Source organism: Aythya marila, assembly GCF_965140915.1.
Source record: "Aythya marila genome assembly, chromosome: 11".
NCBI classification, from domain to species: Eukaryota; Metazoa; Chordata; class Aves; order Anseriformes; family Anatidae; genus Aythya; species Aythya marila.
The window spans coordinates 3,806,471-3,823,899 of record NC_139052.1 but is presented as its reverse complement, the minus strand read 5'-3'; the positions used below and the strand labels follow the sequence as shown (position 1 = coordinate 3,823,899).

Genomic DNA, 17,429 nt, shown 5'->3' with positions numbered 1-17,429 from the left:
GCTACTAAATATGAAACTACTCCTCACTGTTTTTATGGAGCTTTTATTATTCCTCTCTCCAAACTTTCACCTTCACATACTTCACCAAAATTCATAATGTCAAAGTACAATATACAAAGATGCATACTATGCTGTAACTTGACTAAAATTAACTGTTTTGCTACGACAAGGCAAAAAAATAATGGGCAAAATACTTTTAAATTAAGCTTTTAGAGTTTTGAGTTGCTAAACTTCTTAGAGGTATAGAATAAAAGCTTTCTCTAATTCTTTGCTGCATAGAGGAAGCAAGTGCTATTGCTTCAGCAAAACAAAATCCTTCAGAACAGCTAGCCATAAAGCATTACAATACCATTTCAGTTAACAGCTGCTGTAGGCAAGTGATTGACATACACACATCTTGCAATTCATTAATTCTCCCTACAAAGCAATCTCAATGGAGGCTTCTTTGCAAATCTCTACTAATGATGTAATTTTATTATGCCTAATGGAATCACCTAGTCATCTCTTCAATAAAATGTAAAAACTAGGAGGATATAGTTGCACCACAGATTTTCTTTTTCTATTTAAAGCATTATGGGTTAGAAATTATTCAAATGGCAAGAACAAATAGCTTGCTTTTGGTAATATAACACACAAATCAAACTGTGGTACTTATTTTTGTAAAACAAAATCAGTACCAGCTCCAAAGTCTCGAGCCATTCCATACATGCTACCGATCAAAATGTTGGAAAGGCAATTGAGATATCTTGTCTTTTTAGTCTCCTGTATTAAAAAAAAAAAAAAAAAAAAAAAAAAAGACAACATTTGAAATAGCGTTGAGGTGGGCAGCGAAGAAAACTGTTAAAAAACGGAGACTACATTTTAACCTTACTTCAGATATAAGTATCATCGATCAATTGACATTAACTCTTTCCATATACAGACGACAGAGACACTCATTTTAAAATTACACATTTTCAGGTTCATGTAGGAAGTTTCAATTAAATTCCGTTTCAGCAGTAGCTTCACTTTGCCTCCATTTCAGAGAAAATTAAAGTAGTAAACAAAGATTGAGTGAAGTAGAAAGATTTCCAAAAGAAATTGCAGACCACCAGGATTTGGATTTAGGTAATCCACTTAGATTACCATGGCTATGTCTTAAAAGGACAATACTAAGATCACAAAATAGGTCATGTCTGCAAGAAGCAGAATATATAAGTGAAACAATTTCAAATTTACAAATTCAAAACCAACATTCAGAACCACCCCTACGTTAAAAATACAAGAAAGACTGTCCCAAGACCACATTTTGCCCAACAGTACATATTTTGCAACTGACAGTTTTATGCCCCAAACTGGAATAAGGGTCACGAGTTTCAGACAACCATTAGTACATTAATACGTTTCAGGTAACAGTAGAATCCAAGCAAAGAAGCACTGAAAAGACATTATCTAAAATATATGAAAAAACAATATCTAAGCCAACCATCTAATACATGCTTTTGGGGGGTGCTTGCTTGCTTTTCCTGTTTCAATAGCAGAAAAAAAAAAAAAAGTTGGGCACCCAAAGACCTGGAAACAACAACAATTTTTGCCCAGCTAAATAGGAGTTTGAAAGTATTTCTTAAAAGTGACAATGTTTCTAAGAAAACAAATAAAAAAAAATTAATTAGAAAACGTAAAAAGAGTTTATGTAAAAGACTTAAAAAGTTGGTGGTTCTCTTTTTTTGAGGTGCGAAAAATAAAGATTACTATTGGTGTCTTTGCAGCAAAAGTTAGAAAAACAGTTTTAAAATCACTTTGATTTCACTAGAGAAATGCAAAAATCAAAGTAAAATATATTAACTTTCTAGATCAACTTGAGAATATGTAGATAGTTCTTTCTTCTAGAACATCAGATAACAGTCTTTATGATGAATTTGCCCAACATTCAAATAATTCAACAGGAAAGTCAGTGTTGCTGTGAGAAACAAAGCAACTTCCAGATGCTTGACATGTCAGGCCTAGACAAGGGGATGAAAAATGTCTCTTTCTGACCAAAGAGGCTTTGAGGGGATACTCGTAAAGAATTACCTACTTACCCATCAGATTTGAGTTCATGAAAGGTGTCGGGGACAATCCTTCATGGGGCCCTAATCGACTGTCATTCAAGTGATCACTGTAATGAGGACTGTCTGCAAAACCCTAGAGAAAAAAAGACCAGAGTATTAAACAGATTATTTGGCAGCCCTGCTAATTGAGTGTAATGACACTTCCCTAATTAAATGTGCAGAGTCACAATTGGTCATTCATCACAAAAGTTGGCTTTGAGGTCTATCGCTCAGAAATCACTCTCTGCCCACATTTTACTTTCCATCCCTCTTTTCATTCTCTCCATCAAAAATAAATCACCGTTTCTTAGCAAGTTGTGTCCTCATAGAACGTATTCCTAAAAATTGAATAATACTGAGATATATTGATATTTGAATCCTCTTAGTGTTACGTCACTAAGCGTTGTGAGAGTAAAATTGGTCTGAAGAAGTCACAACTCACTTTCTTTTTTCTTTTTTCTTTTTTTTTTTTTTTTAAATGTTTGTTTGCATTAACAAAACACCACAGTAAGAAGTTCATAATGAGCCACAGATGTTAGGAAAAAACGTTGGTGCAAATGCATAGAAATTCCATAGTTTCAGATTCACACACATTTGAACACTATCACATTGCTGAACAGCACAGCTCACTGACAACAGGTTTACTTTCAAATACTGATCAAATAATTTTGCTATCTAATTTTCAAAGCAGCATTCAAACTGAAACACTGTTTCGCACTTCTCTAACATTGAGATAGCCAACTTAAAAGGCTGGAATGACCCTTAGGCAGTCTGGAAACACTGGTAAAAGAGACAGATAGAAAACACAGAAGCACGAGGATATGCATATTATTTAATTAAACCAATTACTTAAATTTTCTTTTGTACAGTTCAAAATGCTTTCAGCTTTTGTGTATAAAGGCATGAATATGGTATTTGCCACGTAAGACTGCTCAGATGTGCACTGAATCACTTACACCGTATCAAAACCTGACAGACTTCGCACTGAAAATTGCACCTCCTTTGTAACCGAAGTTTTGAACCACATTTTGTAAACCTTAGCTTACAATTCCTGATCATTCATTCCTTTAAGCCTCTTTAGACTAAAATCTAGAGAGAAATCCAAAGCTGGGGCCTAATTAAGGGACAGAGGAAAATTGCTCACAGCTCCTAGAAGCCATCCCAAGTCCCCCAGGACTATAAAATCATCAATCACTGAACATTTATCATTTTTTCAGACCGCAGGCTCCCATTCAAGACAACATTAATGGGGCTGAAACAGGCCTCACTATCTTTGCAGGCGTGCTGTCAGTTCAACCAAAGGGCTGGTAACTGAGGGCTAAATAACTGTCACATCACCACCAACTGCTCACGGATGCGTGTCACAACTCTCCCCGCTATTCTGCTTTAAAAGTAATCATCCGGGAGTCCCAGCTCCCAAATGAATCTTCGGCTGACTTTATCTACTTCAGAATCAGTGATACACAAGTGATAGGCATTCAGGAGCAGCCTTCGTGACATTTACAGCTTGGTTATGACCACAAGGGTGTCCTCTGGTGAGCGCGACCCGGCCCGTCTGTCAGGCAGGCAGCGTGCGGCAGCAGCTGCCGAGGAAATGGGGAGCCGGAGCGGCTCCTAGCTAAGGTCACCACATGGGGTTGGTTTTAAGTTGAAAGGAAACAAAAAAGAAATTCAACCTGCTGAATAAAGGAACAAAAGGGTGCAAACAGAGAACTTTATTTTATTTAAAAAACAAAGCACACAAAAAGAAAACCCAACAAAGTAAGGACAGTATTAATGAGGGGTGAAAGAATCCCTATCTCAAGCATTCGTGAAGCAGTGCCTAGATGAGCCCCTGAGACCGAAGTCTTCAGGAGATCTTTATTGACAAAATAAATATTTAAACTACTGAATATATTACAAGAGTAAGACTCATTTCACACACGGTTACACATCATGCAACACACTCAACCTAGCACACAGGATTAATAATGCTCTCCCCCAGGTTCATATTGCACATTCCCTCAGTCCCCTCAAAAACAGTGGGATTCGAGAACTGGGGGGATGAGAGACCAGAACGCTCACCCTCCTACCATCGGGCTTCCTTCAGCCAACCCTTTCCAGCACGCTCTTTTCATACACCTTCTCTGTTCCCCAGAACACACTGGTGTGCAATTATCCAAGCGTCCAAGCTGTATTTCTACACCCGTGGACAAATCAACCACTTCAGCCACCTGAAAAAAGCGCTAAGATGTCCTTTGCAAGGCTAAAAGCCACAGAAAACATAGGAAATGTTCCAAGATGAGGAAAAAAATGTACTAATGCATATGCAAGCACTACAGATAGAATAGGTTTTCAGTCTTTGTCATGCATTGCAGAATGCACACTCGTGCTGAGTGTCGCCTCTCCTCCACCTTCACACGGGAACCCACGTACAGAGGTCTGAACTTGGCCTCCATCCGTGACACCAGGTCCTCAGCCTTCGCAGTGAGTTACGAGCTATCAGCTCAAGCAGCAGTTTTTTGGTCGGCACTAGAAATGCTGCATCGATTCCCACATATAGCCCACCCACAGGAATACAAAATAATCACAACCATGCACAGCTTTGATTTACCAAACTTCTTTTCCACTTCACAAAAGCAAATTAAGCCAAATGAGAAGAGTGCTAAGGACAATGATCTAAATTAGAGTTATTTCAGAGCATTCTTCACATTCAAGCTGTACTTCAAATAAAACTGCATTCCTGATACCATTTCTTGCTTTTACATCTGTACTGTTTACTTACATAATGAATAGCATGAAGTCCTACTGGAAAGAACTTTAGTCAAGCAGAGATGAGACTTTTAGAGGCTTCCAATAGCTTCTTTTCCAAAAAGCTACTGGAAGCTTTTAGTAGTACAGTCGGAGCTTAAACATTTAAGAAATATGATAATGCAAACTGAAAACATATTTACTGCTTAAAAGAAGAATGCAGTTGAGAGCTTTAAAAGGTCTGTCTGCTATGGCAATAAAGACAGTGATTTATTCAAAGGTACATCCCACCTGTATGACTACATTTCAGAGGAAATACTGTGCAGCTGGCAACTGAATGGATCCCTCATGGCAACGGCAACAGGTGGTGGGGTAGAGGGAGTTATGTAAACCTGTTCCAGAGCCCTCTTTTCAAATTATCATAGAATCATAGAATATCCTGAGTCGGAAGGGACCCATAAGGATCATCAAGCCCAACTCCTGACACCACACGGCTCTACCCAAAATTTTAGACCATGTGACTAAGTGCACAGTCCAAACGCTTCTTAAATTCTGAAAGGCTTAGTGCTGTGACTTCTGTGAATTATGCTTTAAAAAAAAAAAAAAAAATCAGTAATATGTAGTCCCCAAATGTGAAAAAGGATAGCCTAGGGTGTTTCCATTTCATCCTCTTTCTGAGGCAGGAAAGAAATTCCAGTACATTGCAATTTTGAAGATTATTGTACCTGCCTCCAGAAGTGGACTCAGTTGATCACAGTGTGACTGATAAAAGCTTCAAGCATAAACAGGAGCTAACTAGTTATGCCAAAAGCTCTTTTCCCTCTGGGAAGCACTACTCAGTGATCTATACTCTGACCTCGCTCTCCTCGAGCAGGTTGGTGATCCCATCCTTTGGGCCACAGGTGGCCTTCCTGCTACTTCCCGTTAGCTGTGAGGCAGGTTTGACATAGGAAAGCTGGAGGGCACCTTTCCATTCCCAGCACACACCCTCATTTCTGCCACCTTCATTCCTCAGCAAGCGTACCGATCAGCATGCATCAGAAGGCACAGTTTGAGTATTTAGCAAATAGCTGGTGACAAGTCTGCAAAATAGACTTATTAGACAATTTATTTTCTTTTATGACCACGCTATTGCAAAGGGACAGCAGACAGCTCAGACAGGGCATTTTTCTACCTACACAAAGAAAACTGGTTTTGAGTACGACCGTTTGTATGCCATAGCTGTAAACTCCAAACCATACTGTTTGTTCCAACTTGTTACACGAGTAATACCCAAAACAGCTTTACCCTTTACAAAGGGAGACAAAACTTCTGTTTTATTACAGTCCCAATTCAGCCTAATGGACGCTAATGCCAACCGTTCCCTTACAGCATTTTCTAACACTGAGACTGTTCGTTTTGCCTGTTGCAAAATGCCTGTTAGCCTCTCCCAAACTTCAGGCTCACTCTATGTCTGCATTCAGAAAGACAAAAATCAGAAATGTCTGCAAACAAAAGCAACAAGTATCATAAACTAATAATGCCTGGCATGAAATGCAGCTGGAGGACTATTACTAATTAGTGCTGCAATTTAATTGCAGAGTGTAGGCACTCTCAAGGTTGAATGCTCTAACATTTTATTCATTTTTTACATTTCATTGGATTATATTGAAGTTCTCTAATCATTCCAGTAACTGAACTCTATCAATTAAAACACACAAAATATAATCACTTGTAATACTTTTCATTCCCACCTTTTCTGCGTAAGACTCCTCAAGTGATTTAGGCTTTGCCTGTTACCAAAAGGATTTTCCATCTACACAGGTGCTAGTACAGCTACACCAACTGAAAATCTGAGACCATTTACAAAGATCTTATGTGATAGCATACAAGACACCTGAAAATTATCTTATAGAATTAACTGTTCTAGTAAACCTGAAGGAGGAAATGAAAACAAACCAACAACAGAGAAACAACATTCCATACCAGGCACGTTTATCCTAGTAACCCGTAAGTAACCCCGACACAATGAGTCTCTGCCTCATTACCATGACCATAAGGTCAGTACTTCATGATTAAAGGTGTAGGAAAACTCCGTTAAAATTGCTAAAGCATATGCTGAAAGACAATTCATGTTCGTTTACACAAGGCCGAATAACAACTAACTTCAATCTGCTTGGAAAAGAAGAACACAGACACAGATTCATCCCCTCCCTTTTCATTCTACCTCGAACAGAAAACTACTCTCCTTTAATCATTATTGTCCAAAGTCACACCACAGTTTGTCCATGCATAAGCAAAACCACACTCCTAACACTAGCTCAAGCTGTGGACTTGTTCAGTTATATTATATACATGTAACTACTTTTTAATATATATTTATGTATAGACATACTTTTTTTTTCTTTAAGTAATGCATAACATCCTATTTTTATTTCACAGTTTTCCTTTGAAAAATGAAGGAGGCACTGTAACGACAAGGTAGCTTTTAGGCAGCACAGCACATGATTTTCCTATGCATTTATTGATTTCCTTAAATAATTTATTTCTGTATTGTAAGTACTGCACAGCCTTTTATTTTGTTCAAGTCCACCATACTAGAGAAAACAGGCTTCATTTGTTCTTCTTCCCTTATCCTCAACGCCTCTCTCCAATGCAAGTACTTGTACCTGGGAACAAACCAAAAATCAGACCCAGCTGTAGCTCATAAGCAAGCTGCTAGACCAGTAAGTGACTATTTGCAACTTAGCAACTTAAAATACAGATCAATTATCTCCACTAAAGTTAAGATACTTAAAATTCCACTAAAAGGAATGGTTAACTTCACAGTTCGACTTGGTTACAGACTAAAAGATTAAATTTAATGAATACTGCTTCTGATTCCTTACAATCCAAGAGAAGCCACCTGAATGTATAATATGTAAATGAACAATAGATCTACTGCTGAAATCCACTTTAGTTTGGGTTATCTGCTCTTCCAACTGATTTGAGTTCTAAAATAAACTAAAGCAAAAAAAAAAAAAAAATAAGGGGAAAAAGGGATGGGGTGTTACAGAGATGTTGAGACAGCAAGAGACAGACACACTGTACTGTACCTGTGAGCTTTGTGCTTGTGATCACTGAGAGAAAATGAGATAAGCAGCTTCTGGAAGACATACCAATGTGTCCTACCTACTTTGAAAGGTTATGGTCTATGTGATCATGTAGGTTTATAGAAATAAACAAACATTTTGGAAAGAAAAGTCATCAAATCTAGGTATTTGTCAGTGGCTCCAAGAGGAAAGACTACAGAGCCAAAACCTTGCTGAGTCTACTGTGAATTAGCTGTGAACACACTGCTAAGAATGAACATTACAAAAAAGAAAGAAGTTAAAAATAAATCCAAAGAAAAATAAAAACAAAAAATATATATTCTCAGAAAGGAGTGCTTCAAGGATTCAGAGAAGTCAGAACTCACCCTGGAAGCATAAAAGTTCTTATACCATAACAGGTACCCACTACAAGAGAGCTTCAATTTATATTATCCTCATGATGGTATACTATATGGTGGTTTAAGTTTTCATTCCGATTCACCAAAAACTGAGATACAAACAATAATATCAATTTCATCTTAAAACTTAAGTTATTTACATGTAGACTATTAACTTGGATGCTGCAACCGCAACTGCGCTTCATGTTGCACAATTCTATGGGCCAGAGTAAAGAGACTTCTCTGTGAACATGCGAAACTTGTGACTGAACACAACACACTGAACAAGGTATCTGTTCTCCAATAATCAGCGTTTTCTCCAGTTCTAAATCCATTTCCAGGAAATTAACACAATGAATAACGGATCTGATTTTAAACAACTAAACCAAACAGCCAATTACACCTCTCGGAACTCTTGTGAGACAAGTATCAATGCAACATGCAATAAGACATTTCTTTGGCCACACAGAAAGCTCATTTGAAATCATATTCCAACACTAATTTCCATATAATAGGGAGATGCAATAAATAAAAAAAAAAAACAACACAACACTCCTACAGTAATAACTTATGACTGAAAACAGATTTCTCTAGCTCTTATCTAAACTATAAATCAGGAAATAAAATAACACAAGTGAGGCCAACGTACTGGCATGAACAAGCTTGAAAATAATACTTAAGAAACCTATCTAGAGAGTGTGCTTAAAATTCTGGAACCTGTTTTAAACAGAGCTGCCCATAAGTTAAATTACAAAGTAAGCTGCATTTGTGGAAACATCCTGTGCACTAAATACGGGATATTGAATTTAGGCTTTGGTTTCACACTGTATCATCTGCTTACTTATAGAATACATCAGGAAAAGCAAATAATCAGCAGAACCACCACCAATCTCCCTCCCCCAACAACAACAATAAAAAATAAAAATAAATTAAAAAAAAGAAACCAGAGGACAAAAAGGACACAAGTACAACAGACTTGATAACACTTACTGTATTTCTGTGTCCCTCTTGTCTTGTTTTGCTATTTAACAGCTTCCTTTCTTGTAATGTACCTGAGATTAAGAGGTATAAAATACTATTTCAAAACCTGCTATCTCATTACTATTGTTTTTTTGACTTCTTTGCAAATTAAAAGTACTACTGGTGGGGGGGTGTAAAAAGAATAGAATGGGCAAATAATATTTTCGGCTCCAGTGTATATCTAAGTCTTTTACATACATGTGGGGCATAACCTGTTGACTGGTGCTACATTATTATCTATGTCTAGCAGCGGTACCTTGAATGGTTCAACTCCGACTTCAAATAGATATATAAAAGAGTTACGCAACTCAACAGGAGAGGAGAATAGACTGCATACTCAGTGCTGAAACTTGATTTTATGCTAAAACAGGTCAAAATGTACATTTACAGCGTTTATTGCAATATAAATGCTGGAAAATACTTCAAGCACCCATGGTAGAAGTTTTGTAACAAAAATATCGCTGCTAATTTATTTTAAAAAGTTAAAATTACCACATATGTATGTATTAGAAAAAAATGAAAAAATATATAGCAAAGAAATGTCTTATTTTAAAAAAAAAATAAAAAAAAAATATGTATTTTTCTCTTTTGGAAAGAGCAATTTAAACAGATGAAAACCTTGTTCCTTTTTTCATTTTCCGAAGAGTGTTAAAACAAAATCAAAAATATGAAAGAAAATCCCAGAGCATCATCATGCTTCAGAAAATAAAAGCCACTATTAACCATGCTACAATAGAAAGAAAAACTTCATTAAAAGATTATATTTATCCAAAAAATATACCAACTTGTTGCTAGGTTATGCAAATCAATGACAACTCCCAGACAAAGTAGAAAGCCGGAATTTTGGAAGCATCTCACACCAGGAAAACAAAATTTTCAAGAGCTATAGGGCAAGACATTATCATGTAACAATCAAACTGCTACTTGCTCCAGTACCTCTGAATTGGCTTCGAAGAGCTCAGCAGAGCAAGGCTTTAAAAACCAGCTTTCCAATTCTCTGCAGCATATGCTAAGAGACAGCTACCCTTCTAATGCAAGGGATTATGAACACATACAAAAATCTCTAGCACTACATCGCTCAGATAAGGGAGAGACTTGCATACATTAATCAAAAGACAGCAATCCGAAAACCACCACAGTTGCCCAGATCAAGGTAAAATCAAGATTGAATAGTCAGAAAAAAAGAAAGCACCCCAACTGATGGCAAATTTGACACAGTATTGTAAATGGACTTCATTACAATCATTCAAGATTAAAGCAGACATCAGCATTCTGTAGAATTCGACTGACCTGCTAATTAGCTCCCCTGAATTATTCCTCTAAAAATAAAGCTTTCCTACTTTTTATTTTCCACTATAGATATATTTTCAAGTGGTTCATTTTTCTAGCAAAACATTCACTCTATGCAGGAGATTTTGCACACAGATGTCACTGATTCATACCTTTTCACGAATTCAAGATCATCACAGCCGATTCTAAATATACAAATACCCACTAATCCTCCAGTGCTAGAATATTTAGCGTTATTAGGCATTGAAAAACAAGGCTATTATATAAGGTTTTCTCAAGTCTACAGTGATTCTCAGACTTTCCAACTTTAATGCTAGTTCAAAACACTACCAAAAGAGAGAGCCAAGTAAACTAAAATGTTATGGGATGTCAGAAGGATTTTTGTGAATTTATTACTGATCAATAGATTAAAAGACAAAACACCCCACCCCAAGCACAGGAATATCGCCCAGTTTTCATAGTGAAAGGAAGTTACCAATGTGTTTTCCCCATTTCCCCCAAAAAAACTGTACTCAGATCAACATTCTTCAACAGCTGCATGAATAAATAGAAAAGACTGGGTAAACAGAGAGATGGTAAAATTTATTGATAACAAAAAATGTTTTCAAACATCCTTACTAAATATTAGTGCAGAATTACAAAGCAAGTTCTCTACAAAATTTGCAATGAAATAGTAAATAATGTTTGGTGTAAACACAAAAGAAACATGAGAAATGTGCTTAAAGAAATAATTGTGACAGTACAAGGTGGGAACTACTGCAGAGTATAAGGAAAAAATCTTGGTATCCCATATAGTTTTTGAAACAATGTCACTTCAGAGCTCAGTGACAGTCAAAAAGTGCAAGACTTAGGAACAAGTAAGAAAAGAACAGAGAAGTATTTTTGTCATGCAGAAACGGACAGCATACCCTCATGTTGACTAGCACATGCAGCAGTAATCAACCCAATTCTAAGTTATGCAGAAAAATTCAGAGATTGGTACCAAGAACTAACCTAACCAGAAGCTAGGTAAGGTTACTGTATGAGAGACCAGTAGATTATGATTGCTCAGTTTGGTGGAGGAGACACATGACTGGAATGTACAACAAAGATGTTCATGAAAAAAAAAAAAAAAAAAAAAAAAAAAAATGAAGTATGTAAGTAACAACTAATCACCACTCATCAAAACACAGGAACATGGTAGAAGTCAGTTAAATCACTGGTCAGCACACAACCATCAGTATTTTTGCCACAGAATGTCTGCTATTTTTGCCAAAACTATAATCACGATCAAAAAAATTCACAACTCTCAGAGAACAAGTCCACCAGTAGCTATGAGAACAATGTCTATAAGATTGGCTCTGTCCAGACAGTCTCCTAAATCCCTAAGTGCTGGGCTTCACCAGGATTGTACATCAGTAAAGGCGGCAAAATAATTGCCCTGCATTTATACTCTTTCCTTAAGCATTACTACAAACAGACCTTTAGCAGGAGGGGAGAAAGGAGATCAGAGGAAGATCTCCTTTTACCCAGTCTTCCACCATCTTACTTAATGATCCTGTGAAAGGTACGCAATTAACTACCATTAATTCCCAACCTATTATGTGCCTCTGGACATTCCAGCCAGCATTTTGCCAACGACTTAAACTATTAAACAATTCCGTCGCTGTACTGTGACTTCTAAGGAAAAACTCCAGTAGCCAGCTGCAGGCAGATTTAAAATAAATAAATAAATAAATAAACAAGTCACCACACACACAATATAAAGAAGAGAAATCGGTACCTCTTGCGGTTTCAACTTCTCTATGTCCGTGGAGAGGTCTGAGCTTTTTCCATGAAGACTGCCATTTTCCTGTAAACAAGGAAGTCGTAAGAACAATTACGACAAGATGAACATTCTATACTGAAATTATGAGAAAGCACTGCATTCTGAAGCATTAGAGCCAAACATATTAGCAAGATCATTTTGACTTATTTAAATACTAAATGTTAGTCATCAGAAGACGTAACGGAGAAACATAAAAGGTAAAGTCCATCACTTGCCCTGCTGACTGTGAAATATTATGATCTATATTCCTGCAATACAGACCCCCGCACTCATTTTTATCTATTCTGGTCAGCATATGAAGCAGTAGCCAGAAGTTACCTATATTCAGAATTCTAAATAAGTATCGTTGTGAGCCTCGTTAGTTGAAAGAAAACCAAGAAATAAATGACAATAAGTCTTACCCAAAACATATGCACACAAACTTGGTTTAGACTCATAAATGAAGTCTGGTGCTTTTCCTGGGATTACAATGCAAAAGACCATTTCCTGTGTTCTACTTTTTTTTTTTTTTTTTTTCCTCCAGAAAAACCTGGCCATGGAATGAATTGATTTGTACCTCTTTATCATTACAAATCCTATATCCAGACAACACACAATTCTATTGTTCATGACCTTTTAGGGGAAAACACAAGAATAGCGTTTTCCTTTAAGAGGAATTCAATTTTTCCTTAAACAAAGCTGTTATTTAAATGACATCCCGGACAACCATTCTTTATTGTTTCATGCAGGGCTCTACAGAAAGTTTGCTTTTCCTGTCCCATTATCTAGCTTCAAGGTGTACTGAAAACCCAGACAAAGAACTAAATACCCTCTGAATTGCTTCGGATATCCATTTCACATCAATTCTGCAAAAAATCTATTCCAATCCTGTGGGACACGCCCTTCTTATTACTACTCTGTGTTTGAAGATGATATACTCCATAAAACCAAGGAGATTTTTTGCAGTCTTTCAAAAACAAGCCTCCTAAGACAACCAACCACATAGGGCCCAAAGGACAACCTAAACCTACCGTCGCCCACCAGCTGGTGTCTGATCTGCCAGGAGCCATTGCCATACCAGCTCCACAGCTGCCAACAGCTCGCAGATAAGGTCATTCCATGAAGAAATTTATGGACATGTTCCATGCTAACCTAAGGCTTGCCCTTATGTTTATATATTTTAGCAAGCTTTCTGAAAAAAGGTAGTGTAGAAAAACATCTGTAAAAATATTCAATGAACAGGAGTCTGTCATTAACTTCAGTACTTTTTCCTCACGCAGGATTTTTGTTGTCTTTAAGATTAAAAAAGAAAAATCCCCTAATGAAGTGAAAGAAACTTTACCACCTCAACATTACAAGTACACTAACAGTTTAAGAAACAGCCTTTTTTATTGAGCAGGATTACTTCACTTTCAACAACATTGCGTAATTGCTTGCTGAGAGGACTTTTTTTTTTAATATAAATTATTTTAAGTCCAAAGTTATAAATGCTGGGAGTAGGGAGATACCTGACAAATGCGAAAATTTAACTTTTTTCTTTTTTTTTTACTTGAATCCTTCCACAGGGATCAAGACAAGTTTATATTGACAACTGTTTTACTTTTTTTAATGATAGATGCAACAACTTTAATACATGATTTCTGGTGGTTTTATTTTTGGACAGTGTATTAATTTCCCAGTTGTGAACTTGAATCATAACTCAAATTCCGGTTAGGTCAGCTTGACTCATTACTGATTAATATTGATCAGCAATTTCATAGATGAGTGTCAAAGCACTGAACACTTACAGTAAGAATACCAAATAGTAAAAGCTGTATAATAAGATTCCATTGCAAATGAAGATAAGGCATCTAAAGGCTGCGCTTCCTGCCTCAAGTTATTCAGGATGTTTTTAAGGATACCCAATTTCTACATTGCACAGAAATACTTCTGCAACACAGTTATTTTTTTCCACCCATTTGCCGTAGATTATTTATTGAAGATCAATGGGGAAAAATAAAACTTCATAGAGAGTCTTCCTAATGTTCTCCTCCGAAGTCAGATGCAGGTTTTTGCAATATCCACCTGGACAAGACCTTGTAGCCCACCCACTACATTCCACAGCAGGAGAAAGCTGCTAACAGCTCTCTGGGTCGACAGTAGTGAATTCAGAACAGATTATTTAGATCAGGGTTAACTATTATGCTGTGCATTTCTATTAATTCATTAGGTACTTAGCTCACTAGCTCTTTAGGGAGTATGTATTCGTAAAATGAAAACTGAGTAGATAAAAGGTAATGTGATTTACTACAGGAAAAGCTGGCTTTTAACCACTGAGTTGGGTTTTAACAAGACGGTATTATTGTCAGATACAAGATACTACCAAAAAACTTGGGATCCGTATGTGGGGTGGATGAAGCTACAACAGGAACAGAAGAAAGCCATTGAAAAAGTGAAGCCTTTCTCCAACACCATAACGCAGCACATACTTCAACTGGGTAATGTCAATGGAAAGGCTAGAGCTCCGTGTACTTTGCCAATGCATCTCTGCTCCTGAACAAGTAACATGACTTCTATTTTCATTTTCTGATGATACGGTAAATAAAATGCATGCTGATCATGCAAGTATACAGGTATGTACGGTTTATTTTCATAAATACTAAACATACAAATCTTTTAGCCTTAGAAATCTGAATTGCTATTGCGGCATTTCAAAGTCATTAGAATCTCTGAAGAGATGCTAACCTTTTTAAAGGAGCTTACCCTTAAAAACATGGTCAGATCATCTGCTGATTTTCTCTGTACATCCTCATAAACTTAATTATCAATTATAATGTCGGAACCTTACCCTTGAAGATTCATATGAAGGACTTGGCTGACCACTTGTTCCCCATGATGTGGCACCTGTTCGCTCATCCATACCTAGCAATAAAAAGAAAAGCACAAACCTATAATAAGAGATAGCAAAGTCAGCTATGTTCTCTGATGTAACCTGAAAGCAAATTCCATCTTTTAAGATAATATTTCTAAAAGCAAAATTTAACATGAACAATTTCCTTGATAACGAAGCTGGCTACAAAGCAAGCTACTCATTTACACACCTGCAGCTGCTGAAAACAGGAGCAAAAAAAGTTAAGATTTGCAGATCTGCAGTGCCAGCCCTACATAACCTGTAAGAAGTTACCCAAGTAACAACACAAGCTCAGCCACATTAGGCTGGCTTTTTGCACAGCTTGATTTACCCTGCATCTTTAGCACAGAATATTGTAGTACGTACTGTGAAATGTACACTTGTTATTACTCTTCGCTCTCATGTCTTACTTGAGTATTGTAAAGCCTGTGAAATTATTTTCCCTATTTGGTCTTCACATTACATGCAAGATATTTTAGCATAAGGGAGAAAAAGGCAAGACAGAGTGCTTTATATTTCAATTGCCTAATAAAAAAAGAAAAACCACAAAGACTCATGATGTCTGCTCTTCTAAAAGAGGAATCTTTTTTAATTCTGTAACGGTTCTTTTAGAATCAGTTCTCTTTATGCAAATCAAGGTTACAGCTCAAAAGAGAAAGGGGAAGGAAAAAATAGGGAGAGCTTTAAAATCAGTATCAGAATATATATCCTGTGTATTATCTAGCCAACAATACTGTTGCCAGCACTTGCTTCAAGTACTTTCTATTCAACATTAACTGGCTAAACTATCTTTTAAACCACATTCCAAAACAACTAATTGCCATAGTACTCCTACAGTAAATTCATTCACACAGGGTAAGATGACTATTCTAGCAATTGCATCACTGATCATATACAGAGAGAGCACAAGACTTTTTATTTTTGAAGGAACAATTCCATTCTAAATGTACTTTGGCCTACAAAACACAACTAATTACTTTTTTCTCCCCCTCTCAACCAGACTTATCCCATAAAGGGTTCTGAAAATACAGCATAAATGCCTAATATGTTATGTAGTATAAATCACGAAGCTTTATAGCAACACAATTTAGAAAAAAGACTTCAGTTCAAGTTACTCCACACCATCATTCTTAAGTCCAAACTTTATATTGCAAATTTGTTTTCACTAATGTATCTCAGACTGGCCACATTACAAAATAAAATGCAAGAAAATACAAGCTGGTATTTAGGTAGCTACTTATGCAGTGATAGCATTCTAATCATTATTTCCTTAAGGAACATGCTTTATGAAGTTATAAAATACTGTTTTAACAAAGACAGCCTGCACAAGGCATGTTAAACTGAAAGTACAGTCCAATCACCCAGATGAAAACTATGGACTTCTTTCTTGTACTGCAGGAAGAACCCTCAAGGCTGGAGAACGCTCTTTGTAAATGCAAAAATTTCCCTATATTGAGCCAAGTTCGTGGAAGTTTGCTGCATTTTGCAGCTGACAGCATTGTTGTTGTTTTATTGTAATTGATCCAGGAGCTGAGTAAAAAGTCGTGGCTGGCAGTGACAAAGGCGAAAGTAATCTTTTGGCACAAGTGACTCTTCTCTGCCAGAAACAACAGCACCAGTAATCCTATGATAATCACAACAAGTCCTCCATTGCTTTAGTTGCAGAAGACATATAGTAGGAGGAAGAAAAAAATCTTACCCTCACAGAAGTGTGAAAGTCTAAGATGATACATAATAATCTATAGAGGAAACAAGTCAGGAGATAATGGTTATGCATGGAGTGTTTAGACCCCTAATCAGGAAAACGTGTTACTTGTTTAAAAATTAAAAACTTGTGTCAGTGAGACACAAGGACTTATGTTAAGGTTCTGCTAATTAGCATATGCACAGCTAAAAATTCCCATATTTTCATTCTACCGTTTGAATTATGCATATAGATTGATCAAACATCTCTAAAACAAAAATATAATATTTTAAGGTTGGAAGGAAAATTGTTTTAACTTCTTCACAAAATTCCTTTTTCTAAAAAAGCCCGTACAGTTAGCTGGAGTAGTCAAGAGTATCAAAACTTTTTTTTAGAACCAGGTGTTTCTCCTATTTTTTCATGGGTCATTTTTTCTTTTTCTAAAAGCCAAAAGTAGGCTTACAGCTAGATCAACTGTTTAATACGAATTTGCATGTGAGGTATACACATTC

At 36.6% G+C, this 17,429-nt stretch overlaps 1 protein-coding gene across 7 annotated transcripts in view; it reads right to left on the bottom strand.

Moving 5' to 3' along the window:
• TCF12 (transcription factor 12) overlaps window positions 1-17,429 on the bottom strand; it is a 158,654-nt gene that overhangs the window by 99,759 nt on the left and 41,466 nt on the right. For all 7 annotated transcript variants that reach the window (XM_082768851.1, XM_082768849.1, XM_082768853.1 and 4 more), the window contains 3 exons: window positions 15,171-15,244; window positions 12,320-12,388; window positions 2,061-2,163 (listed from right to left, as the gene is read on the bottom strand). In XM_082768851.1, coding sequence (XP_082624977.1) covers window positions 2,061-2,163; window positions 12,320-12,388; window positions 15,171-15,244 — 246 coding nt within the window. The remainder of the gene's footprint in view (window positions 1-2,060; window positions 2,164-12,319; window positions 12,389-15,170; window positions 15,245-17,429) is intronic.